The 26626-nt window shown below is 48.3% G+C and overlaps 1 protein-coding gene across 7 annotated transcripts in view; it reads right to left on the minus strand.

The window, feature by feature from the left end:
* Positions 1-480: 480 nt before the first annotated feature.
* cdh7a (cadherin 7a) overlaps positions 481-26626 on the minus strand; it is a 355342-nt gene continuing 329196 nt past the window's right edge. For all 7 annotated transcript variants that reach the window (XM_038808624.1, XM_038808622.1, XM_038808623.1 and 4 more), the window contains 4 exons: positions 25031-25152; positions 8285-8402; positions 5436-5687; positions 481-1729 (listed from right to left, as the gene is read on the minus strand). In XM_038808624.1, the coding sequence (XP_038664552.1) occupies positions 1245-1729; positions 5436-5687; positions 8285-8402; positions 25031-25152 (977 nt within the window). In that variant the 3' untranslated portion in view covers positions 481-1244. The remainder of the gene's footprint in view (positions 1730-5435; positions 5688-8284; positions 8403-25030; positions 25153-26626) is intronic.

Below are 26626 nucleotides of genomic sequence, written 5' to 3' on the forward strand. Positions count from 1 at the left end.
GGGGGAGGGCCTGAGGTGACATCCTAAGGCCGTCCCGTGGCGTGCGGCGCACTCTGTGAGTACGCCATTTTGGAGGGTTCGGAACATTGCAAAAGCGGCACCTCCCCCCCCCCCCCCGAATTTGGCGCCAACGGGGATTCTCTGACCGATCACCGAACGCGATTGTGATGTCGGAGACCGGAAATCCTGCCCAAGGTGTTTGCTAAACCTGTGCAAAACAATTCAAGCTGATTACCAGGGACCACAATTTCTCCCCCTCACCCTGACTCAAGGGCAATTAGAGATGGGGGAACAAAGGCTGGCCTTGCCACTGAAACCCACATCTCGCGCATGGCAAAAAACATAAAATAACAAGTTGGGCAGGGAAGGGGATGGATGGTAAAACTGACCAAAGGAATGGACAAGAGAAAGAAGTTGAGGGAACCATGCAAATTGGTGTTACATAACTAGGTACATAAAGTATATTAATTTCCATTCTTTTATTGTAAACTATACAGGTGTGACCAAACGTAATGACACTTTTTAATATCCTATTACAAAAACCCATTATTCATTATTCATATATGTCCAAAGGAAGGAATCTCTACTGATCCAAGGAGTAATGATTGTCTACAAAACTGCGCCTGAATTTATTTTCACAGATTATGACATATGATGAGATTTCCGATTCTGACATTTGAAAAAAAAATTTCTATTTTTTTCATCACTTGCAGCCTGCAGCGGATAACAGCCCAGAAAGCATAATGATCCAGTGAAAATACTTCCTTGCCATTTTTAGTGACTTTTGGAGAAGACAGAGATTAATTTAATTACATTTGCTCATGCTTTATTTCATCCGTACATTTTGGAGTTGAATTAAAATCAGCATGTACTTCCCATGCCTGATGTTGATTCAGACATGATAGGGATTTTTAAAATATAAATATATCAACGCATAACAAATAAAAAAAAACGATAAGTTCTCCTGTACAAATCAGAAGAGATAATGCTTATAACCGAGCACTGCTGTGGTTCTATCTTTCGTATCTAAAAAAGTTAAGCAATGCTCGCAATCTGCTTGTTTGGCGTGTTTTCCATGGGAATTCTGATGAAACTGTACCACTTAAAAAGAGGCAAAGTAAGACTCTTCAAAAATGGTTTTGTATTTACATTTTTATCCCCCCCCCCCGCCTCCACCCCAGTCCCCGAAACCGTTCTGCGGCTTACAAAAAAAAAATCAGTGCATTCTTTCGAACGTTGCGATTTTAAGAGTCCTTGGAGCTCCCGTACATGTCGGCCAACTTCTTGAAACGGGGTCCCCAGTCACTGAGGTAATCGTAATTCTGGTCCGACGCTGAAGTGATGGACTCCAATGAGCTGAGTGACTCTGCCACTGAGCCGTTCCCCTCGAACGCGTACGTCTGTAGAGAGTCGTATGGCGGAGCACAGGGATCAGTGTCAGCTCCTTTCATCCTTTCCCAGATAAATTCCCTGAAAATGACATTATCAGGAGACAGCTTGTGTGCCGCTTTGGAAAAGAGCTGGATTTCGGGCGTCACGTCCCGGCGCGTTTTCACGTCTTGGATGAAATTGAGGTTCCTCAGCGTGGCCATGTCGAAAGCCTCTGTGTCCTCCTCGCCGCCTCCCTCGTCGTCGTACCTGACTATATTTTCCCTGATGTCCTTCTCTTCGTCAAATACCAAAGGCTCCTTCTTGCGCCTTCTCAGCGTCACAATGAGCAGCACCAGCACTGTAACACAAGAAAAATAATATTGAAAATCTGCCTCACCAAGGTTGAAACAGGAATTTAGAAACAGGAATAGGCCATCCCACCCCTCAAGCCTATTCCATCATTCTGTCATGGCGGGTCTCCATATCAACTCCATCGATTTGCTTTGGCTCCATTACCCTGAATACAAGAAGGTCTCATGGCGCAGTGGGTAGCATCCCTGTCTCTGAGCCTGAAGCTCCGAGTTCAAGTCCCACCCCAGGACTTGATGGTCAAGGAAGGTGCAGGCAAACAGGTTGAGTGCGTCAACCTGTAAATCCTTCCAAACACGCCACTGGTTGGTGTTGAGACTGGGGGAAACTCCTGGTCAGCCATGTTGACATTGAGAGGCACTCCTCAAGCTATGAGCCCCTCATGACAGACTAGTGATCTGTTCCGGGAATTGCTAGACGAACGCTTGACCTAGTGCAGCACTGGGTTCATTCTTCAGTGATTCTGAAGAGAAAATTGACAAGATTTGGGCATTAAGAGACTCCATCCTGAAAACCACAATTTTAGTTTACTTTCTACGGCAGGTGTCTTTACACCAATCTTGCATAATGCGGTGGCCAATTGCTCATGTATTTAGCATTCAAGGGACTGTACTGAGGTAATCACATTCCCACTCATGGCCAGGTACCCAGTCTGCTACCCAACAGAAATGACAAAGTAATGCAGAACGTAGCTGCAGTCACCCATTTTCACCAAACTCTAGCTGAGAGCACACCCATTGGCTTGGCGGCTTGTAAATCTGTTGATAAAATGCAAGTCCGGGACAACCTGAGTTCTGTGCTCATATCAGTAAACTGGTGCTGAGACTAGACTTGCGCTCCCTTCAGCACAGAAGGTGACGGGAATGTCTAATTTTGGTGTTTAAGATGTTTATGGGAAGCATTTCCACTGGGATGGCCAATGGGACTGCGATAGGCGGGGAGGGGGGGAGGGGTTTGCTGGGGAGCGATGGGTGTCTAGAATTAGGACAAATTCTGAGAGCTCGGCCATTCAGGATTCATTCATCGTGCAAAAGCTTGTGGAAATCTGGAAATATCTCCCGAACAGATACAACTGGAAATGTCAATACTTTTTTTTTATCGCCTGGAATTCTTCAGCCGTTCACTGGTGGTGGGATTCTCAGGTCCCACCGGCAGCGCACCCCCGGCCCGTGGTTTTCCGACATCAATGGGAATTCCCTTGGGCCACCGCGACGGGAGCTGAGAATCCTGCCGCCAGCGAACGCCGCGCTGCCTCCCCACCGCCGAGGGACACACGGCTGGGAGGCCGGAGAGCTCCGCCCATTATTAACTCATGTGATGTGGGCGTCGCTGGCTAGGCCAGCACTTAGTGCCCTTGAGAAGGTGCTGGCCAGAGTCATAGACATTTACAGCATGGAAACAGGCCCTTCGGCCCAGCTTGTCCATGCCGCCCAGTTACTATCACTAAGCTAGTCCCACTTTTCCGCATTTGGCCCATATCCCTCCATACCCATCCTGCCCATGTAACTGTCTAACTGCTTTTTAAAGGAAAAAATTGTACCCGCCTCTATCACTGCCTCTGCTCGTTGCAGATGCTCACCACCCTCTGTGTGAAAACATTTCCCCTCTCGTCTCTTTTGTATCTCTCGCCTCTCACCTTAAACCTATGCCTTCTTGTTCTAGACTCCTCTACATTTGGGAAAACATGTTGACTATCTACCTTATCTGTGCTCCTCATTATTTTATAAACCTCTATAAGATCACCCCTAAGCCTCCTACGCTCCATGGAAAACGGTCCCAGCCTTTCCAGTCTCTCCTTATAACTCAGACCATCAAGTCCTGGTAGCATCCTCGTAAATCTCTTCTGCACTCTTTCTAGGTTAACAATATCCTTCCTATAATAGGGTGACCAGAACTGAAGACAGTATTCCATGTGTGGCGAACTGCCTTCTTGAACCGCTGCAGTCTATATGGTGTAGGAACAACCACTGTGCTGTTAGGGAGGACGTACCAGGGTATGTGACCTAGCGACAGTGAATGATCTTAAAGGATATGGATCAAAGTTGGTATGAGACACCAATCAGCAATGATCTAGTAGAAGGATGGAAACAGGTTCAAGGGACTAAATTGCCTCCTGCTGATTTTGTGCTTCCTGCAACTTACATTTGATTGATTAAAATAACTTTGCTGTTCTCATATACAGTTTTTATTCCACAGAGAAAAACATCCTTCACATGATTCTCTGGTAATCCGTGCACTATAATTCTCTAACAAATAGCTCACTGGGGTGTTGGTAATCTTGTAAGGCTAACCGTTGCCCTCGGTGTACAGGGATACATCTCTCCAGTAATGAAAGCAAAATACTGCGGGTGCTGGAAATGTGAAATTAAAACAGGAATTGCTGGGAAAACTCATCAGGGCTGGTAGTGGGGCGTCGGTGGGGAGGGGAACAGGCCAGATTTTTCAGCATACCTGCCGGCGAAATCTTATGGTCTCACCGAAGGCGACCCCACACTGCGGGTCCCTGGTGGCGGGGCGGGGAGGGGTGGGGGAAGGGTTGGGTGGGGTGGGGGAGGAGCCACGCACAACTGCGCAGACATCGGCAGGTTTGGAATATCTCGCTGGTGGCCAGTAGTGAGTCTCCGCCAGAAAACACGCCATGGAGGGGCTGGAAAATCCCACCTGGCATTTCAAGCCTAATCCGATTCTTCATCGAGGAGCATCAGGCTGTCGGGCCTGCTGAGATTGTCCAGCATTTTCTGTTCAACTACAACTTTCTTATTCTCCCTGAACTCTCTACTCCCTTCTATCTTTCTCTGATCATTTTGACCAGTGTAGACGCCCAGCCCACTCCTCCTTTCATTACCTTTCACCACCTTTGCCTTTCTTCTGATTTATGGTTGGATTTCTGTATTCAACAAGTGACCCGCATTATTTATGAGTTCAGTCGTCACCTCCTTTAATCGTGGAGTCGCGCAACGCAGAAAGAGAGCCATTGTCTCTTGGGAAGAGATGTCGGGGTTGTCTTCGCTCTCCTGCTCTTACTCCATTCCTCATGACGTTGTCCCCTTTTAAGGAGCGAGCCAATTCCTTTTTGAAGTTAAAATTGAATCCCCCCCCCCCCCCCCCCCCCCCCCCCATGCAGGCTGCGCAGTCCAGCTCATGACAACATGCTGACTAAAAAGGTAACTCCCTATCTCCCCTCTGCCTTTTTTTTTTGCGAATGATTTTACAACTGTGCCCTCTGGCTACGCCCCTCCTACCTGCACAGAGTTAGGTTGAGCGAGTGAGTGGGCAAAACTCTGGCAGCTGTGAAGTAACCATGCTAACCACTGTGCTACCCTGCTGCCCTGATATGCGCACAATGTTATTATGGATATTTAGCATTCTCAGATGTGCAGGTCAGGATTGTTTAGTATCTCATTATCTCTCTTGTCCTCCATACTCTCTTCATCAAAATTAAGTCTCCTGTAAGTCTAATTTGCATTAAAAATTATACAGCAAGATATCTGGCTCACATTCTGTTGGAGCGGGGCACCTTGCTCTGAACTAGGCTACTTTGCCCAACCTACATCTGGGAAATCCTTCACACCACAATTTGCTGACAATGGCGCATCCGAGGCCCATGGAGCATCTGGGATGCCTCGAATGAAAATTCCCATTTCCAACCTCAGCAACAGTGGATAAAACAAAACCGTCAAGGATGCACCACATACCCAGAAGCGTCAGGATGCAGGCCAAGATGGCAATGAGAGCTCCAGTGCTAAGTCCAGTGGGCAGGACAAAGGCTTCAGCATTGCACGAACGGGCGATGCCTTCGTTATCGCAACCGCAGACCCGGACAGTGAGGGTGTTGGTGCTGCTCAATGATGGAGTCCCGTTGTCCACAATCACAACCGGCAGGAAATAAACGGCCTGGTCTTGTCGACTGAACCCAGCTCGGCGAGTCACAATCGCAGCTGTGTTATCTAAACATTATTGGGGGGAAAAATAATCAGGCTATTTTTACATAGAATTCCATAGAATTTTGCACAACAAAGAAATACAGCCCAAAATGCTTACGATGGTGTGTCTGTTCCTACCCTATTTTCACAAGATCCATCAAACTAATCTTTTAAGTCTTTACCTCTCAATAACTTATCTGATTTCTCCAAAAATGTGTCAATGCTATGTACCTCATCCAGTCCATGTAGTAGCAAGTTTCATATTTATAACACACGCTCAGATAAAGGGCGTGATCTACTGGATGCATCCCACTGGAATCGGAGCGGGACGAGGCCGGTAGATGCTGGTAGAGGCATCCACCTGGGGTTCCCGCGGCCGTTACGCCTCTCGAGATCTAACCTGATCTTGCGATCTGGGTCCCACCCACAATCAAAAGGACCCAGTCACGCACAGTGACGCCGGGTCTAACTGTATCCCAGCATCTATCAGCCTCCCCAGAGAGGCCCCAGCTGGGCGCCAAATAGTACTGGTCCATGCAAACACGGACCAGGTGAACCGGCACCTGGGGGTTATCCCAGGTCATTGGAAGCTCCTGGGTGGTCAATGATCGCGGGATCCAACATGATCTCGGCGGGATTAATTTCTGGCAAATCTGCATATGACAGTGAGACAGCGAGTCGCACTCTAATATATGTCCCTGAAAGATAAAGGTGTGAGATCTAACTCCATCGCCTTGGAGACCTCAGGCAAGTGCTGGTCTCCACAGGGTCCAGATGGAAAGGCATGCGTGGGGGTCTCCCAGGGGGTTGGAGGCCTCCATGTGCATGCCTTCTGGGCAGGGTGGTACCGTGGTATGCCTGGTATCACCTGGTCACTTTGGCACTGCCAGCTTGGCAGTGCCCCTACCAGCTGGAATTTTTTTGCACGGCGGTGATGGCCCAGGATGTTCCCAATGCGGGGGAGCCCCGGGGGGCCCCTTATAGCGAGTTGAAGCTTGGAGAGGGTGGTGTTGGGAGCTCGAGAGATCGGTCACCATTTAAAAATGGCGTCCCGATCTCTCGCTGCACTGAGGAGTTCTGGCGGGCCGAGCGCCTCAGTGCAGAAAACGGGGCGAAGTGCGGCTTCGTCGAGGAATTCCCTGCTGAGGCCCCCCACCTACCCGGATGGCCGTTAGATAGCGGGGTGTTCTCGGCGCTCCAAACACTGGGAAACACCCGGCTAATCTCGTGCACGACAGGGTGCTGCCCGCATTCAGGTAGATGGTTCCCTCTGAGTGTGGGCTAGTGCAGAGAGAAACTCTGTAAAATAAATTGCCCTTGGTTTTCACACAATGGTATAATTTTGATCCATTATGTAATTGTAGATATCTCAATGATAAATTGTTTTTGTTTCCATGCAATGAACAATATATACCTATTATGTGCAAGTATAGGTGACTCGAGTGTAAAATCTGATTCAGTGTTATAGTAATTTGGAACACAATTAACTACTGGATGTGACTTATTACGAGGAAAGTCAGTGCCCATTAAATATTTCCATTTTCTTCCCACTTGTTTTACTTTAAATAGGCAATACAAAATTTGTCTTTGAGCTCCTGTCTCGTTCAGCAGCTGGGCACGCCCTTGAGTACATTACAGCTTAATTATGAAGAGTTCCATCGTCATCCATCATTTGGTGATACAAGGACATGTTGTGTGGGGTGTCACGGGTCTCCAGCACTTACACACTTTGATTGATCAGCTCCACAGCGAGCAACATGTTTGCGTAGAAAAGCCATTAACAGAGCAAAAAAAAAAAACATTTTTGTCACGCTGTCATATCACAATGTAAAATAAGCGACATTAGGAAAAAGGTCACCCCTCTTTTCATGTCTTTTCAAACCAATTCACAGAATAATTTGCTCTACTGCCGGAGAATAGAACGGTTTGAGTTCTTTTTTTTAAGCTTCTCGTTCAACTCTTTTTAAAATTGTTTTCATTTCTGTTCGGTCAGACCGATACAACCCTGAAAGGAAGTGGTGTAAGGACCCAAGTGTTGCTGAAAATTTAGACCATTGGTTCGATGAAGAGAGATGAACATGGCATTTGGAAAAGGTTGCTGTGGTAGCATGACTAGGGGTATTACGGTACCTTCAGAGGTGAGCTGCCATTGGTGCAGAGGACTCGCTGCCCATTGGCCCAGGTAGGTCATGTGCCTCTCAGCCGGTTGGCTGAGAGGTAGGTAGCCCCGCCTACAGGATGGGATATAATAACCCGTGTTCCCCGGCAGTCGGCCATTCTTCTGTACGTCTGCTGCCGGGCACACATCTTGTGTATTAAAGCCTTTTGTATGGATCACATCTTCGCCTCGTGTCCAATTGATGGTGCATCAGTTGCTTTGTGAAATGAGTGACCACCTTCATCCAGGTGTACGCGGTGATTCAAACAGCACTGTTTCTGACCAGGGAGCTAATTCATATTTTTTACATTGTTAGAGGGGCCAATGAATCTATAACGGATATCCAACAGCAGAAACGCTCAGAATTCTGCTCAGAATCAGCGATCAACATGGAAGAGAAAGGATGTCAACCACATAGCTCCGATTGACCTAGACACTAATGCAGTAGTATATAAATAGGTACCTCTGTTATCTTGCACCGTGAAGTTCAGGTTAACGGCAGTGCCGGGAGCAAGGGAGAAGTAAAAATGGTGTCCACTGGGTGGTTTATCTTTGTCCACTGCGCTGATTCTCTGAATTATCTGTAATTGCAGCAAAAGATTAGATTTTATTTGAGGCCCCAGGCTTGATTGAAGAAAACGCGACCGTTCCAGGGCAAATTCAGAAGGTCAAGGTATTTCCATAAGACAAAAACACACCTTCACAACCTTGTAAAGCGTCATGTGAGATAAAGGAACAGAGAATGGGGAAACTATCAGCTACTCAGTGTAACTTTCCGTAAGTCAGAGACAATCTGATCCATCTCGGGGTTTACCCAATGTTGCTGAGGAATTGTTCCATGTATCATATGTATGTACGCACGGCTGCACAATGGTAAGCACTGTTGCCTCCCAGCGGCAGGGTCCCGGGATCAATTCCTGGCTTGGGTCACCGTCTGCGGGAAGTCTGCACGTTCTCCCCGTGTCTGCGTGGATTTCTTCCGGGTGCTCCGGTTTCCTCCCACAAGCCCACAAAGACATGCTTGTTCAGTGAATTGGACATTCTGAATTTTCCCTCCATGTACCCAAACAGGCGACGGAGTGTGGCGACTAGGGGATTTTCACAATAACTTCATTGCAGTTTCAATGTAAGCCTGCTTGTGACAATAATAAAGATTATTATTATTATTTTGAATAGCCAATCCACCTAACCAGCAGATCTTTGGACTGTGGGAGGGAACCGGCTGCGCACAAGGAGGGGTACCTTTAAGATTTGCCCATGTACAGTCGCGCGGGAATCTTAAGGATCCGGGCAGTGCAACAGAGGCTGTGGGCAGCAGAGGGAAACATTGGTCAGTATTGTGAGAAAATGCCTCATTCCGGCTGCCCGGAATTGCGGAATTGCCAGTCTGCCTGTCCATAGATACACAGCCAATTCTCCACTCGCTGCCAACAGCCTTGCAAATACAGGCTCTTTGTGAATAATAGTCTGCATTTGCATGGCGCCATTCACAGCCGAACATCCCTGAACTGTTATCAAACATCACTCTGAGCCACCAAAGACCAAAGATTGTTCGCTCACTTGGGAACCCTCCGCAGCGAGGAGGGAGGGGAGGGTGGTCGCTGTCTGTGGGACTGGTGATTCTGTTGGTGGAGAGGATAGGAAAACCCAGCCCAATATTACTTCAGGTGATGGAAATTGATAGACAAAATGAATTTTAATGAGGAGGGAGCGGTCGGGGAAATTTAAGGGGAGAATCCCAGGGCTATCATAGGTGATAAGGGTAGGGGAGGGATTTGTAGCAAATCTAAAGGTTTAAAATTGATCTTTGGCCAACGTAGGCCATTGATCACGGGGCTGGAAGGTGAAAGGGAGTTTGTGCAAGTTTGGATGCAGGCAGATGAGCTGGAGGTTGTGAGAGTGTGCAAAAGGTGGGAAGTAAGTGTAAAGCCCCAATGAAAGTTGCAGACACATCCCCTGTGCTTGTGATAGTTAAGTGTTACTCATCCCTCCCCACTCTTTGACACATCATTCCTCCAACACTGCTCCTCAACTCTTCTGCACAATGGAGCTACGTTAGTTGGTTCTTATCAAGCCAGTCCTTCAGGCGACATTTGTGTGGTGTAGATTCTACCTGTTTCATTAGTAGGGGCCAGAAGAAATCCAAGTGCATTACAACAATCAAGGCAATTTTCCAAAGCGTTGCTGGAAGCTTTCCAAAACAGATGGCTTATAAAAGACCGGCTAAACGCTTCACTAATTTAACAGTAACACGACTGGGAGAAAACTGATTCCAGCACAATGACCTTTTGAAAATGTTTAAAATTGCGAAGGGATTTGATAGAGTAAACAAGGAGAAATAGTTTCCACTGACCCAAGGTGGGTCGATGATCCGAGGTCACATGGTCAAGGTAATGAGCTAAAGAATCTGCGGCTCGATGAGGAAACATTTTGGCCGGAATTCTCCAGCCGTTGGGATCCTCCCCCCCCCCCCCCCCTCTCCTCCCCCCCCCCCCCACCCTCTCCTCCTCCCCCCCCCCCCCCCAAACCGGGGCAGCGCACTCCTGTCTGTGAGTTTCACGGCGGCGTGGGTGGCTTCAATGGGAAACCCCTTGGCAAGCAGCTGGAGTACAGAATCCTGCCACCTGCGAAAGACGCGCCACCTCCCACTGCTGGGAAACGTGCAGCTGGGAAATGGAGACTCCCGCCCATTTGCTCAGTCAGTTATGGCGGCCCATTGCCTGAAAGGGCGGTAGAAGCAGATTCGATAGTAACTTTCAAAAAGGAAATCTGATCAATACTTGAAGGGGAGAGATTTGGGGGTTGGGGAAAGAGTGAGGAATTGAGACTATTCTGATAACCCCCGAAGAGGTGGCAAGATGCAATGGAGAGCAGTTCTGTGCTGTATCATTTGATACACCTGAGGAAGGAGCAGTGCTCCGAAAGCTAGTGTTTGAAACAAACACTTTAACCTGATGTTGTAAGACTTCTTACTGTGCTCACCCGAGTCCAACGCCGGCATCTCCACATCGTATCATTTGATGATTCTGAAGAACTGGGTTCTTAATGAAATGAAATGAAAATCGCTTATTGTCACAAGTAGGCTTCAAATGAAGCTACTGTGAAAAGCCCCCAACAAAAAACAAAGAAATGTACAGCACAGGAACAGGCCCTCCGGCCCACCAGGCCTGTGCCGATCCTGATGCCCTAACTAAAAATAAACCTTCTGTCCTTACTCGGTCCGTATCCCCCTACTTCCTCCCTATTTATCCATCCAGACGCCCTCTTAAATGATGCTAATGTGCCTGCTTCCACCACATCCTCTGGCAGCATGTTCCAGGCACCCACCACTCTCTGGGCGAAAAACATAACCTGCACATCTCCCTTAAACTTTCCCCTCTCACCTTGAACCTGTGCCCCCTTGTAATTGACACTTCCACCCTTGGAAAAAGCTTCTGACTATCCACCCTGTCTATGCCTCTCATAATTTTGTAGACCTCTATCAGGTCTCGCCTCAGCCAGTGAAAACTAGTTTATTCATCCTCTTACCATAGCTAATAGCCTCAAGACCAGGCAACATCCCGGTGAGCCTTTGCACTTCCTCCAAACTATCCACATCTTTCTGATAAGCTGGTGTATCAGGCTACTATCCTATTACTTTAATCTTTAAAAGAATTGGGGGGGGGGGGGATTTTCTGCTCTCTTTTTCAGCAGGCGCGTTGGGCTGAACATTGGCACAGTGTTTAGCACTGCTGCCCCATGGCACCAGGGACCCGGGTTCAATTCCAACTTTCGGGTGACTGCCTGTGTGGAATTTGCATGTTCTCCCCGTGTCTGCGTGGGTTTCCTCCGGGTTCTCCAATTTCCTCCAACAGTATGCAAAGGTCTGCAGGTTAGGAGGACTGGCCATGATAAATTACCCTTAGTGTTCAATGGTTAGGTGAGGTTATGGGCTTATGGGGATAAGGCGGGGGGGGGGGGGGGGGGGGGGGGGGGGGGGGGGGGGGGGGGGGGGGCGGGGGGGGGGGGGGGGGGGGGGGGGGGGGCTAGGTTGGGTGCTCTTTCAGAGGGTCAATGTAGATTTGATGGGCCCAATGACCTCCTTCTGCACTGTAGGAATTCTATGATTCTATGATAATCGGTGGCAGGAGCAGGGAATTCCATGGGAATCCCAAAATGTGGTTTATGATGGAGGGATTTCCTGTTGTGCATGTTCCCACCCCCAGCCAATGACATAACCGGAATCCCAACATTGAACGGGATCCCCATTTGAACAGATTTAACCAGGGCTAAGTAGCTGTCTTTTAAAGGCAGGCCAGCAGCGCGGGTTCAATTCCCGTACCAGCCTCCCCGAACAGGCGGCGGAATGTGGCGACTAGGGGCTTTTCACAGTAACTTCATTTGCAGCTGACTTGTGACAATAAGCGATTTTCATTTCATTTCATATCAGAACCTGCCAGAGAGGTTCGAGGGAATGCATCGCTCAGTAGGGAGAGGGTCATGCCTGGGCAGTGATGGGAATGTATTCCTTTCTGGGGGGGGTGTTCTGTTGGGCAGGCGGGGGAGGGGGGGGGCATTGTTGGGGGTGGGTGTTCTCTTTTTAATTTCTTGTATCGGGAAACTTTTTAAAAATCTTTCAAACCAAGTTGCGGGTGGGGTGGGCTCACTAGCGTGACATCATGAAACACACCCCTTCAAGCTCGGAGTCGAAAATTACGGTGGTGAAGACCAGATTGGGGGCGGACGGCTTCCTCAACGTTTTTCTCACCCGCTACATCACCCTACACCACCCTACCTATTTTTGGGAAAATTCCACCCTAACATTCTCTGGATATGTATGTTGCAGACTAGGCCAGCGTTAGGTAGGGAGGTGATGCTTCACTTGTACAATAAGAAGTCTTACAACACCAGGTTAAAGTCCAACAGGTTTGTTTCAAACACGAGCTTTCGGAGCACGGCTCCTTCTTCAGGTGAATGGAAAGGCTTGTTTTCCAAGCCTTTCCATTCACCTGAAGAAGGAGCCGTGCTCCGAAAGCAACAAGCCTTTCCATTCACCTGAAGAAGGAGCCGTGCTCCGAAAGCTCGTGTTTGAAACAAACCTGTTGGACTTTAACCTGGTGTTGTAAGACTTCTTACTGTGCTCACCCCAGTCCAACGCCGGCATCTCCACATCATCACTTGTACAAGGCACCGGTGAAATCACATCCGGAATAGTGTGTACAGTTTTGGGCTCCTTATTTCAGAAAAGATGGAAATGCACTAGAAGCAGTTCAGAGAAGGTTTACTAATTCCAGCAATGGGTGGGTTGTCTTCTGAGGAAAGGTTAGATCGGTTAGGTTAGGAGATTGGAAGAGTGAGAGGTGACTAGATTGAAACATGGACGATCGTGAGGGGTCCTGTGGCGAGTATGTTGCTTCTTTATAATAATAATTTTTATTGGCACAAGTAGGCTCACATCAACACTGCAATGAAGTTACTGTGAAAATCCCCTCGTCGCCACCTGTTCGGTACACCTAACAGGCACTTCTTTCGGGACTTGTGGGAGGAAACCAGAGCGTCCGGAGGAAACCCACGCAGACACGGGGGAGAACGTGCAGCCTCCACACAGACAGTGACCCAAGCCGGGAATCGAACCTGGGACCCTGGCGCTGTGAAGCAACTGTGCTAACCACGGTGCTATCATGCCACTCATCTGGGGTCATGGTTTAAAAATAAGGGGTCACTCATTTAAGATAGAAATGTGGGGAAAATAATTCTCTCAGAAGACTGTGAGTCACTGTGCTGTCATGCCACCTTCGGTGGGGCCAGCCGATCCCAAAGGCTGGAAGGGCGGGAAAATCTCACCCACGGTTTCAAATCCCATCATGACAGCTCATAACTCCGGAATTGAAAGCAAGTCTCGGTAACAGTGACTAGAAGCTATCACTGATTGCTTTAAAATTCCATCGCGTTCTCTTTAGAGAAGGAAATCTGCTGTCTTTGTCTGCCCTGCATCAGTGTCAGCAGGCGGTTAATGATTAACTGCCCTCTGCAACCTGGCAAACCACTCAGTTTGAGGGCTATTAGGGATGGACGCCAAAAACCGTTCCACGTCCCATAAAATTGCCGCTGAGAAGGTGTCCTTTAATGAGCTGCTGCAATCCATGTGGTGTAGGTCCATCCACGGTGCTGTTCGATCGGGACTTTTGCGTATTTTGATCCAGCGACAGTGAATGGTTAAGGTGGTGGACAGGGTATTGATAAATCGGGCAGCTCTGTACCGGATGTTGTCAAGATTCTTGAGTGATGTTGGAGCTGCATTCATCTAGGCAATGTACACTCCTGTGCCGTGCAGATGGTCAACAGGCTTTGGGGAGTCACAAGGTGAGTTACTTGCTGTAGAATTCCCAGCCTCTGAGCCTTTTTGTGTCGTCGCAGTATTGCCATGGCAGGTCCAGTTCAGTTTCTGATCAATGGCAACCCCCGGCATGTTGACATTGGGGGATTCTGCGATGGCAATGCCATTGATGTCAAGGGAGATGGTTAGATTTTCTCTCGTTGGAGATCGGCTTTGCCTGACACTTATGTGATGCAAAAGCTGAGTTTTTATGATAGTGGAGGTGCAGGGAACAGGAAGAACAAAAGGGGAGTCCTGTGATAGGATGAGAGCGGGAGAGATTAATTAACAAAAGATTTCATGAAATCAGCAGCTCCACTCCATATACCCAACTTTTCCCGGAGTCCCTCAACCTTTGACTGAGCAAAATCCTCATCAAACTCAGATTTTAAAAAAAAAACATTGATCTAACATCAACTGCCTTCTGGAGAACTGAGTTCTAAATGTCCATATCCTTTGCGTGTAAAAATGTTTCCTAACTTCACTCCTGAAAAATCTAGCTCTAAACGTTTGACTGTGTGCCCGAGTTCCGGATTCCCCAACCAGGAGAATTTAATTTATTTCTTTTGGCCCCAGCTGATATGTAGCTGGAAAACGTCAATCATATCATCACTAGGCTGGTTTAGCATAGTGGGCTAAACAGCTGGCTTGTAATGCAGAACAATGCCAGCAGCGCGGGTTCAATTCCCGTACTGGCCTCCCTGAACAGGCACTGGAATGTGGCGTCTAGGGGCTTTTCACAGTAACCTCATTGAAGCCTACTTGTGACAATAAGTGATTATTATTACTTAACCTTCTGAATTCCAGGGATATATCCCTAGAAACGACAAAGTCGTTGACACAGCCCAGTCCATCACGCAAACCCGCCTCCCATCCATTGACTCTACCCACACCTCCTGCTGCCTTGGGAAAGCGGGCAGCATAACCAAAGATCCCTTCCACCCAGGGTATTTGTTCTTCCAGCTTTTTCCATCGGGCAGGAGATACAAAAGTCCGAGAATACGCACGTACAGACTCAAAAACAGTTTCTTCCCCGCTGTTACCAGGCTTCTGAATGACTCTCTTGTGGACTGAACTGATCTCTTCACACATTTTCTCTACTGAGTAATACTACTCTCTGTATGCTGTATGAAGTCCCATTCTCACTCGATGGCTATGCCTATCTATTTACATTGTGTATTTATATATGTCCTAAGTTTTTTCATGTATGGAGTGATCTGTCTGGACTGTAAGCAGAACAATACTTTTCACTATACCTCGGCAAACGTGACAGTAAAACAAATCCTAATCCTTGTGCAAATACTCTCTTCTTGTCCTCTTCTTGACTCAGCACCACCTTCTCGAGGGCAATTAGGGATGGTCAATGAATGCTGGTCTAGCTACATCCCATGACATAATATTTTTTTTAAAAACCAGCTCCCTCCATGACCAATGAGAGTTCCCTGCGGTTTGCTGTCCAGAACTCCTTCGCAGTCCCTCGGGTGCCATCGAATGTTATTATTACCTAATGTATTTGGGCTGTTCAGAGTGGAAGTTAGAACCATGAAAAAGAAGTCGCAAAATTTGAGCAGTCACAAATTCATGCTGTCATCTTTATTCAAGAAATGGTCACTGATTTAATGAAGTCCCATTCTCACCGCTCTCTGGGCAAGGGAGTTTCCCCTGGATTTATTGTATTAGTACCATCATTCATTCTGTGCAAAGACCTTCATCTCCACCTTTTGCCATGCTCTCGAAAACTATGCAGAGTTAGCCTGATCCCAGAGAGCTCCATCACCAAACTCAGATTTCCTGCTCGATTCCGATGCGGTTGCAGATCTGTCATTCCTCTCAATTAGATGACTTGGAATTGGTCTGAGTACTAATTAAAATTTATTTACAGAGATGGAGGGTGTAAGAGTGCCCTACAGCTGAATGCTTTCACAAAATGTTGCAGCTTGACAGCACGAAGCTTGAAACAGACAACTGCATTGACTGATTTGACACCTCGGCAGATGAGCTTATTTATTTACCCAGAACCTCTTTGCAGCTTTAAACTTGTTAGACAAAAACAATTATTTTGTTTAAGCAGCTGAAAATCTTAGTTACCCCACTGAGACCAATTAGATTGCTATAGTTTTGCAAATGGCACTTTAAGGCAGCAGTTTCATATGCAGGAACCACAATGGGTTCTGTACGGCCATTAATTATCAATGAATCACTCCTGAACAAAACTAAGCCACTGTGAAACCTTGTTAGCATAAGCTTCATTGCTGCAAATATTTTTGTTCTAATAAGCATTTCACTGCACACTTCTATTATGATTAGTAAAGAGGGTTAAATGTCAATCTGAGAAGTGTGTTTCAGTTCATTTGGATTGAATGACCTCATCGTGAATCATAGAATCAGCAATGCAGAAGGAGGCCATTCGGCCCATCGAGTCTGCACCGGCTCTTAGAAAGAGCACCCTACCCAAGGTCAACACCTCCACCCTATCGCCATAACCCAGTAACCCTACCCAACACTAAGGGCAATTTTGGACACTAAGGGCAATTTATCATTGCCAATCCACCTAACCTGCACATCTTTGGACTGTGGGAGGAAACTGGAGCACCCGGAGGAAACCCACGCATACATGAGGAGGATGTGCAGACTCGACACAAACAGTGACCCAAGCCGGAATCGAACCTGGGACCCTGGAGCTGTGAAGCAATTGTGCTATCCACAATGCTACCATGCTGCCCTCATGCCTTGTATGAAGGGCTTATCTGATAAGGAAAGGTTGAACAGGTTGAGGTTATATCCATTGGAGTTTAGCAGGATAAGAGGTGATCTTATTGAAACATACAGGGCACTATTTAACCAAAATGTTTCTAGGTGTGGCAGCAAGCGGGAACTGCCGCGAGCTTCCAGACACACGGCCGGCGAGGCCGTCACCACTTTACATCGTTAATCGGTCCACTTAATGAGGCCCCACAGGCTTCAAGCCTCAAATGATGATGTCGCCGGCTGATTCACCGTCCTGCACAATCAACCCCACTAAACCCGCAGCCATGCCACCCAGAAAGCCAGCCCCACGCTTCGGGGATACCAACCTGGGCAGATTACTGGACACGGCAGAGGCCAGAAGGGATGCCCTGTTCCCTCGAGTGTGTGGGAGGGCCAACCACAGGGCAGCCAGTGCCAACTGGAAGTGGCAGCGGCCGTCAGCACGGGCAGCGTGATCAGGAGTAACGGCATCAGTGCCGCAAGAAGATCAATGACCTCCACCAGGCCGCACCGGTGAGTTGGCACAAACCTTCCAACACCCCACCAAGTGTGTGTATCTGGCACCACCCCTGGCCAGCACTGTTCCGAGTCCCGGCCTACCCATGTCCAGCAGTGCCACCCACGCCACCCCCTCCCCCCACATACTTCCCATTCTCCCCTCCCCCCATACGGGCATCTCCCCGCACCCCCACCAAACCCTTCCCCCAGAACCCCACCCCACATTCCCCCTGATATCCCCACACACCGACCCTGAGCCCTCCCACGAACCCTCAGCCCCCACCCCCGACATGAATGACGCGTGCAGCTAACGATGCCCCCTCTGTGACCCTACAGAGAAATTGCCCTACAACGGGTAGGTGAGGCCCCAAATGGGCTGCAGGTTGCCGGACATCAGAGTCCTCACCTCCGTATGTGGAGCGGGCCCTGATGGCCAGGGGGGTGGCAGAGGACAATCAGTAACCAACTTGAAGTAGGCGCACGGTGCAGAGGGGGGGATTCACGGCCCCCACCCAGATGACCTGTCACACATGAGTTCATGCCAGACAGAATGGCCCATCCCTCCCACTGACCAGCCAACGGCGCCACCCATGAGGACACCTCAGAGGAGAGCTCCAAAGAGACCACCATCGATACATCACAGCTGTTATCCCCACCCTCCACCAGCACAGAGACACACACCTCGGTGGGCGACAGTAGTGGTCAGGTTTCTAGGGGACACTCTGGTGAGCACCACACAGTTGCAGGGGCACATCAGGTGGAGGCAGGAACCCCCAAGCGAGACAGCAGTCGGTGGTCTGCTAGATCCCAGGACCCAGCTGGGTCCCAGTCAGATGCTGAGCCTCTGGACCAGGTTTACCCGGAGCTGATGCAGGCGATAAGGTGACATCAAAGAACAAAGAACAAAGAAAAGTACAGCACAGGAACAGGCCCTTCGGCCCTCCAGGCCTGTGCCGACAATACTGCCCTTCGAAACTAAAATCTTCTACACTTCCGGGGTCCGTTTACCTCTATTCCCATCCTATTCATGTATTTGTCAAGATGCCCCTTAAATGTCACTATCGTCCCTGCTTCCACCACGTCCTCCGGCAGCGAGTTCCAGGCACCCACTACCCTCTGTGCAAAAAACTTGCCTCGTACATCTCCTCTAAACCTTGACCCTCACACCTTAAACCTATGCCCCCGAGTAATTGACCCCTCTACCCTGGGAAAAAGCCTCTCACTATCCACTCTGTCTATGCCCCTCATAATTTTGTAGCCCTCTATCAGGTCGCCCCTCAACCTCCGTCGTTCCAGTGAGAACAAACCGAGTTTATTCAATCGCTCCTCGTAGCTAATGCCCTCCATGCCAGGCAACATCCTGGTAAATCTCTTCTGTACCCTCTCTAAAGCCTCTACATCACCCAACGGGTCCACCATGCCAACCCCTGGATTATGTGGTGCTGTTCCGGGTACAACCACAGTCCCTTCCCGTCTGCCCCACAGACCATCATAACTCTCAGTGACCGCAGAGGCCTCTGGCCGTGCGGCTGAAGGTTATCGCTAACAGGGAACTGGAAAGCATAGTCGAATGAACACTTCACACCTCCCAAGTAGATATCCGTGAGTGGGCGTGCCATGTTGTATGTGGGAGTTCTTGTCTAGCATCTCAGTAATGGTGACCTTTAGACAATCATCGATTTTTGTAACAACCCATCTGGTTCCGCAATATCCTTCAGGGAAGGAAATCTGCCGTCCTTACCCGGTCTGCCCTACGTGTGACTCCAGACCCACAGCAATGTGGTTGACTCTTAACTGTCCTCTGAAATCAGTTCAAGAGCAATTAGGATGGGCAATGAATACTTGCTTTGCCAGCAACATCCACATCCCATGAAAGAATTAAATAAGGCAAGAATATGTAGTTTAAGCCAGGATCAGATCAGACATGATCCCATATGCTCGGTGGTCGAATGGCTGCTTCCTGCTCCTATGTCTTATGTTCTTAAGCCAGTCTTTCCTTCCTGAGGTGTGATGTCCAGTATTACTCACAATGCTGTAGGTCTGATTTAACCAGGGTCTTGCATAGCTGAAGCGTAACTCCTAACCCCTTGTGTTCTATTCCTTCAGTTATATTCAGTTAGCCTTATGAATTATTTTCTGTATTGGTTCATTGGCCTGGACCTCCAAGTTCCCAGATTTTAGGAACGTAGCATATAGGAATTAAGGGGTAATTAAGCCCTTCGAGCCTGCTCCGCCATTCAATCACATCACTTCCTGGTCTCAAATCCACTTCCCCACCTGTTGCCCATATCCTTTTGACCCATTTTTAAAAATCAGAAATATATCTATCTCCTTCTTTAAACCATTTAAAGGCTCAGATTCCACTGCACTATGGACAGCGAGTTCCACAAGTTCACCACCCTCTGCGAGAAGTAGTTCCTCCTCATCTTAATTCTAAATCTACTGTCTCTCAACCTACATCTGTGACCTCTCGTTCTAGATTGACCCACAAGGGGAACATTTGGTCTACGCTTACTTTATCAATCCCTCTTAGTATTTTATACACCTCGATTTGATCCCCTCGCATCCTTCTAAACTCCAGTGGGTTTGAGCCCAAACTGTTCAATCTCTCATCATACCTCAACCCTTTCATCCCCAGAACCAATCTGGTGAACCTCCTCTGAACTGCCTGCAATGCCACCACCTCCTTCCTCAAATAAGGAGACCAAAACTCGACAGAATGCTCTAGATGTGGTCTCACCAACACCCTGTACAATTGCAACAACACTTCTCTGCTTTTATACTCCAGTCCTTTTGCAACAAACACTAACATTCCATTTCTTTAATTACATGCTGGGTTTCACCCTTTAGGATGTACTCTGTCCTACCTTTTTTATCATAGAATTTACAGTGCAGAAGGAGGCCATTCGGCCCATCGAGTCTGCACCGGCTCTTGGAAAGAGCACCCTACCCAAGGGCAACACCTCCACCCTATGCCCATAACCCAGTAACCCCACCCAACACTAAGGGCAATTTTGGACACTAAGGGCAATTTATCATGGCCAATCCACCTAACCTGCACATCTTTGGACTGTGGGAGGAAAGCGGAACACCCGGAGGAAATCCACGCACACACGGGGAGGATGTGCAGACTCCGCACAGACAGTGACCCAAGCCGGAATCGAAACTGGCACCCTGGAGCTGTGAAGCAATTGTGCTATCCATAATGCTACCGTGCTGCCCAAATTCTTGGGGACTCCAGGCAGCTCACTATGGGAAGGATGTCAAGGTTGTGTTAAGGGTGCAGAGGGGATTTACAGGAGCGGTGCTCGGGATGAGGGCCTATTATATAGAAAGATTGGAGAACCTGGTGCTGTTCTCCTTAGAGCAGAGGAGGTTCATGTGCGATTTCACAGAAGCATTCAAATTTAAGAGTGACTAAAACAGGCTATTTCCACTGGCAAGAAGACGAGTAACCAAAGAGCGCAGGTTTATGGTCATTGGCAAAAGAAACTAGTGACATGATGAAGTTTTGTTTGCTCAATAATCTGGGAGTACAGCAGCTGTAAAACGTGGTGGAAGTAGATTCAAGGGAATTGAATGAAGGCTTGAAGGAGAGAACATTGTGGGCAGCACGGTGGCACAGTGGTTAGCACTGCTGCCTCACAGCGCCAGGGTCCCAGGTTCAATTCCGGCCTTGGGTCACTGTCTGTGCGGAGTCTGCACGCTCTCTCCGGGTCTGTGGGGTTTCCTCCTGGTGCTCCGGTTTCCTCCCACAGTCCAAGATATGCTGGTTAGGTGGATTGGCCGGGCTAAAATTTCCCCATAGTATCCAGGGATGCACAGGATATGCCGGGGTTCCGGGGATAGGGTGGGAGAGTGGGCCTAGGTGGGGTGCTCTTTCAGAGGGTCGGTGCAGACTCAATGGGCCGAGTGGTCTCCTTCGGCACTGTAAGAATTCTATGGTTCTATTGTGAGACTTTGGGGAAAGAGCATGGGAATGAGAGTTATTCGATGGTGCTACCAAAGATAGACGTCATGGGCGGAATGGCCTCTTGTACTGAATCATCAATTTATGCTGGCAGCAGGATTAGAGATAAAAGCAAATATAACAGGGAAGACATTGCCAAAAAGAAACCTTGGCAATTCTGGAGACACTATAAAATGGAGGATTTGCAGTGAGGCGCCAATGTGTAAGACGCCCTCTGGTGGTGACGGTGATCTTGATAGAGCACGCATTTATATAGGGCCCATCACATCAGAACGAGGAGCCTCAAAGTGCTTCTTTACTCTGTGAGTTGAGCTGCGCAGAGCACTGACTCTTTGTTATGTCATCAAATGGAGGAACCATTGTGTGTCAACAATGCCCCACGAATGGCCATGAGAGGAATAAGACAGCATTGGCCAGAGATGAGGCTTTTGACCCGGCCTGTTTACTCACACTGATCTGCCCTTATCTGTCTGCATCCGCCATCCCTTTGAAACAAAAAAACCCTGGTTATGAGGCCATCGTGACGTCTCTGTTCATGGGATCTTGCTGCGCGCACATTTTCCACATTGCAGCAGTGACGTCACACAAAGTTAAAACGCTTTGAGGTGTCCTGAGGCCAGGAGAGGTGCTGCATAATTGTCTTTCCTTGCCGGGGCAAAGAATACTAAATCAGCCTTCCATTATTTGCCTTCATTTCAATGCATGGAATGAAGCTGTGTAATTGATTCGATGGGTAGCCGTGCATGAGGCACATAATGGAGCTTTCACAAGAACTAAATTAGTGTGGCCTCTCCTCGCCTGTATTCGGAATTATTTGTATTCTAATTGGAATGATGGCAAATAAATGTTCCTCGGAATTTTAAACTGCTCCATTCTTTCATTAGGCATTTAAATTTTTAATTTGCCGCAAACCTGTATTTTTTTCATTTACATTGCTATCATGCATCCACAATGCCCTGTGATTTAATCTAATTATAGCGTTTTGTATTCATGTCAAACCCATGAAGCATCTAACAGTCATTCGGGAGAAATCACTGAAAGTTGCAGTATTCTTTTCTCAAGCTATCGACGCGTTGATTGCAAGTAATTTGTGTGAATTGTGGGGCCTGTTTTTGTCTAATTTTTAAAGGATTCCTGAGATTTGCACTTAAATTTCGAACATAATCTAACCGGAATAATAAATTCTCCCATTTTCTTGCGGAGCAGTTGCTGGTATTGTTTTTTCTGTGGCTGTTTAAACTTCCATTGGAACTATTTTTTACGTTTTTACTTATCCTGTCAACACTCACTTACACCATCAACCCTCTCATCGCTTAATCACTCCTGTCTTCCAACAGACTTTCCCCCTCTTCTGTTCTCGTTCCTGCCACTACCCCCGCCCCTTTCCGACCACCACCCCCCTGCCTCTGCACTTGCTGAGAAACTTAATTCTCCAACTTCTTCCCGTTCCGATGAAGGAAGGTAGACCTGTAAAGTTAACCCAGTTTCTTCTCCACATACTCTGACAGATCTGCTGAGCGTTTCTAGTAATTTCTGCTCTTATCCCCGATTCCCCCACTGCTTGGGTTCAATGACCAGGCAATCTACCCTACCCTAATTCTCTGACCTTCTGATCTAGAACAAGGGATTGCAGTTGGTATGGTAGGCCATATAGAACTGAGATGAGGTTGTGGAGGCCAAGAATTTTACAGCACAGAAAGAGGTCCGTCGGCCCATCGTGTCTTGGATTGGCGATCAAGTGCGTATCTATTACAATCACATTTTCAAGCTCTTGAATATATTTAAGCGAAATATGTGGTGGTGTGGCCCCTTTAAGGGGGCGAGCTCCACTGACCATGTGACCGATTCTGGGCCCATTGCGGGGGAGGGCACCAACCCTGAACAATGGAGCTTTTGCACAGGACCCTGGGAACTCGGCCCTTGCACTGTGAATCAGGGGGTTGTGTATAGTGTTCTGTGTCTGTTATCTATCTGCCTTTGTCTTTCATCAATAAACCCCTTTGTTTACTGCTGGAAGCTTCCAGTGTATATCTGGAGCCACCACAAAGTAGCTAGATTTTTAGACACTGATGGGTATGAGGACAGAGCGGGAGTGTGGTGTTGAGATAGAGGATCGGCCATGATCATGTTGCATGGTGGACCAGGTTGAGGGGCTGAATGGCCTACTCCTGCATCTGATTTCTGTGTTTTTTCACTCCTGGTCAACAAAGACTCGACACAGGGAATGGAATATTTCGGAATCTGCATGAGAGTGTGCTGTTAAAATAAGGATCACACAATACAACAGATGTGCTTCTGAAATATTCAACATCTTACGGTGGTGGTGTGTTGCAGATCACCCAGGGAGCCGGGGTTTCTGTGGCAACACGTACTTTTACATGCACGCTGTTGTCTGGAGCTATGGCTATTGAGGACATTTTTTTCCATTGCAATGGCTCACTTCTGCTCTCAGCACAACATTGACCTGCGCTGGGAAGATATGCAGGTTGATAGATCAGCCTGCTTGGCCACGTTATGGATATACCACCCTTGACCAGAGGTCGTGTGGCAGGAGTTTCCAGATCCTCCCACTGCCGTGACCTTACGATCCTGCCAGAGTCATCGGGGGATTTAAGTGGGTCGCCGCATCCACCAGGGGAAAACCAGTGACGGCCGGGGCTGTAAAGGCTTGGCACTGTGGTGGCACTCGGATCCAGAGCTTCTTGCGCAGAGGCAGGGATACGACCCACTGTGCCAAAAGATCTCCTTCAGGGGATTAGGGCTGATGGAGAGAAGGCAGGAGAATGAGGATGAGACACATAGCAGCCATGATCGAATGGCAGAGCAGACTCGATGGGCCGAATGGCCTCATTCTGCTCCTGTGTCTTACGGTCCCCGGGTCGTCTCATCGTATGCATTACTCATCTTAAACAGAAAATGTAATAGCGTCAATTAAGGAGCATTGGAAAGAATAAAATGGTCAAATTATGAGGACAGGTCGCATAGGCCGGACTTGCATTCTCTTTGAGTTTGGGAGGTTAACGGGTGATCTCGTTGAAGTGTTTCAGATGACTGAAGGAGTTGACAGGGTAGATGGAAAGAATCCGGGGGCGGGGGGGGGGGGGGGGGGGGGGGGGGGGATTCTCCGACCTCCCAGCCGCGTGTTTCTCGGCAGCGGGAGGTGGCACACCGTTTGCTGGCGGTGAGATCCCACCTCTGTCCATGGAAATTGCCAATCAAGTCACCCCACACAGCTGGGAAACATGTGGGTGATGGGGGGTGGGGGGGGCGGGGAGAGAGTGGGGGGGGGGGGGGTGCTGCCGGTGGGACAATAGAACGCCGACGCAGCGAACGCCCGGAGGATTCCAGCCATTATGTCTTCCGACGCGGAAGTTTAGAACAGGGGGGCTTGACCTAAAATTAAACTCCGTGTGCTCAAGGGTAATGTCAGGAAACAGTTCCTCACACGAAGAGCAATAGAAACCGAGAGCACTCTTCCCACTGGGTTACCTGCTCAGATCGTGAAGAGGGAACAAGCTTTTGACTCAAGGGTGAGAGTGCGAGCCAATGAGCCGCGATAACATCAATCTGAACACATGTAAGCACATTCCCAGGACAGATTGACTGTCAGTTAAGTATAATTTAGGGCAGTTCCTTACCTTACCGTGGTTGGAATTTTCACACACAAATGTTTCATATTCCACTGGGAATTCAGGAGCATTATCATTGACATCCACCAAGCTAATGAGAACAAGGCCTCTTCCAATCTGTGCAGGGTTCTCTGTTCAAAGTATAATGCACAGTCAAGGGAAGATTAATGTACATCGTTACATTATTTTCATGAGATTTCTTTTTTTTAATGCTCATTTCAAATCATGCAAACGGAAACAGAGAAAGCTTAGAAAATAGCAGAATAAATTAGAGTTAGTCGAGTGAGTCATTTGTAAAGTGATAGCACAAGCACAGAGTACGGGACAAGTGTGACTTTAATTACGTCCTAGGATTACAATAATCATAGGACTGAACAGAAAAGACTAACACCTGAGTCACATATCTTTTGCGGCCGATTTAAGCAACTCACGTAGCCTTTTTCAAATAAATTTTTACGGGATGTGGGCATTGCTGGCGCGGCCAGGCGTTTGTTGCCCATTCCTAGTTGCCCTTCTGAAGGTGGTGGTGGGCTGCCTTCTTGAGCCGCCACAGAACCTGAGGTGTATGTACACCCACGGTGCTGTTAGGGAAGGAATTCAGCCTTGTGATCCAGCGACAGTGAAGGGAAGGCGATATATTTCCACATCAGGATGGTGAGTGACGTGGAGGGGAACCTCCAGGTGGTGGGGTTCCCAGGTCTCTGCTGCTCTTGTCCTTCTAGTTGTCGTGGGTTTGGAAGGTGCTGCCTAAGGAACCTTGGTGAGTTACTGCAGTGCATCTTGTAGATGGTACACACGGCTGCCACTGTGCGTCGGTGGTGGAGGGATTATTTGTGGAAGGGGGAGCATCAAGCGGGCTGCTTTGTCTTGGATGGTGTTGAGCTTCCTGATTGTTCTTGGAATTGCACTCATCCAGGCAAGTGGAGAGTATTCCATTACACTCCTGACTTGTGCCTTGTAGATGGTGGACAGGCTTTGGCAGGTCCGGAGGTGAGTTACTCATTGCAGGATCCTGGCCTTTGATCTGCCCTGGTAGCCACAGTATTAAAATGGTTAGTCCAGTTCTGTTTCTGCTCAATGGTAACCCCCAGAATGTTGATGGTGAGGGTTCAGTGATGGTAATGCCATTTCATTTCATGGGGCAATGGTCAGATTCTCTCTTGTTGGAAATGGCACTAGTGTGGTGCGAATGGTACTTGCCAATAGTCAGCCTACTACTGGATATTGTCCCCAGGTCTTGCTGCATTTAGACATAGAATCATAGAACCTCTACAGTGCAGAAAGGGGCCATTCGGCCCATCGAGTTTGCACTAACCTTCTGAAAAACCAAGCCCACTCCTTCACCCTATCCCAGTAACCCCACCTAATCTGCACATCTTTAGAGACTAAGGGGACCCTACCTACAATCCACTCTACCTGCACATCTTTGGACTGTGGGAGGAAACCGGAGCACCCGGAGGAAACCCACACAGACACGGGGAAAAAATGCAAACTCCTGAGGACGCAATCAAACCCGGGTCCCTGGTGCAACGCCACCAACTGTGCCACCCTAGTGAACTGCCTATCCACCATGCATCGCAATAATCCAAACCACCACGGCCTGGA

Source organism: Scyliorhinus canicula, chromosome 10, assembly GCF_902713615.1.
Source record: "Scyliorhinus canicula chromosome 10, sScyCan1.1, whole genome shotgun sequence".
Taxonomy (NCBI): Eukaryota; Metazoa; Chordata; class Chondrichthyes; order Carcharhiniformes; family Scyliorhinidae; genus Scyliorhinus; species Scyliorhinus canicula.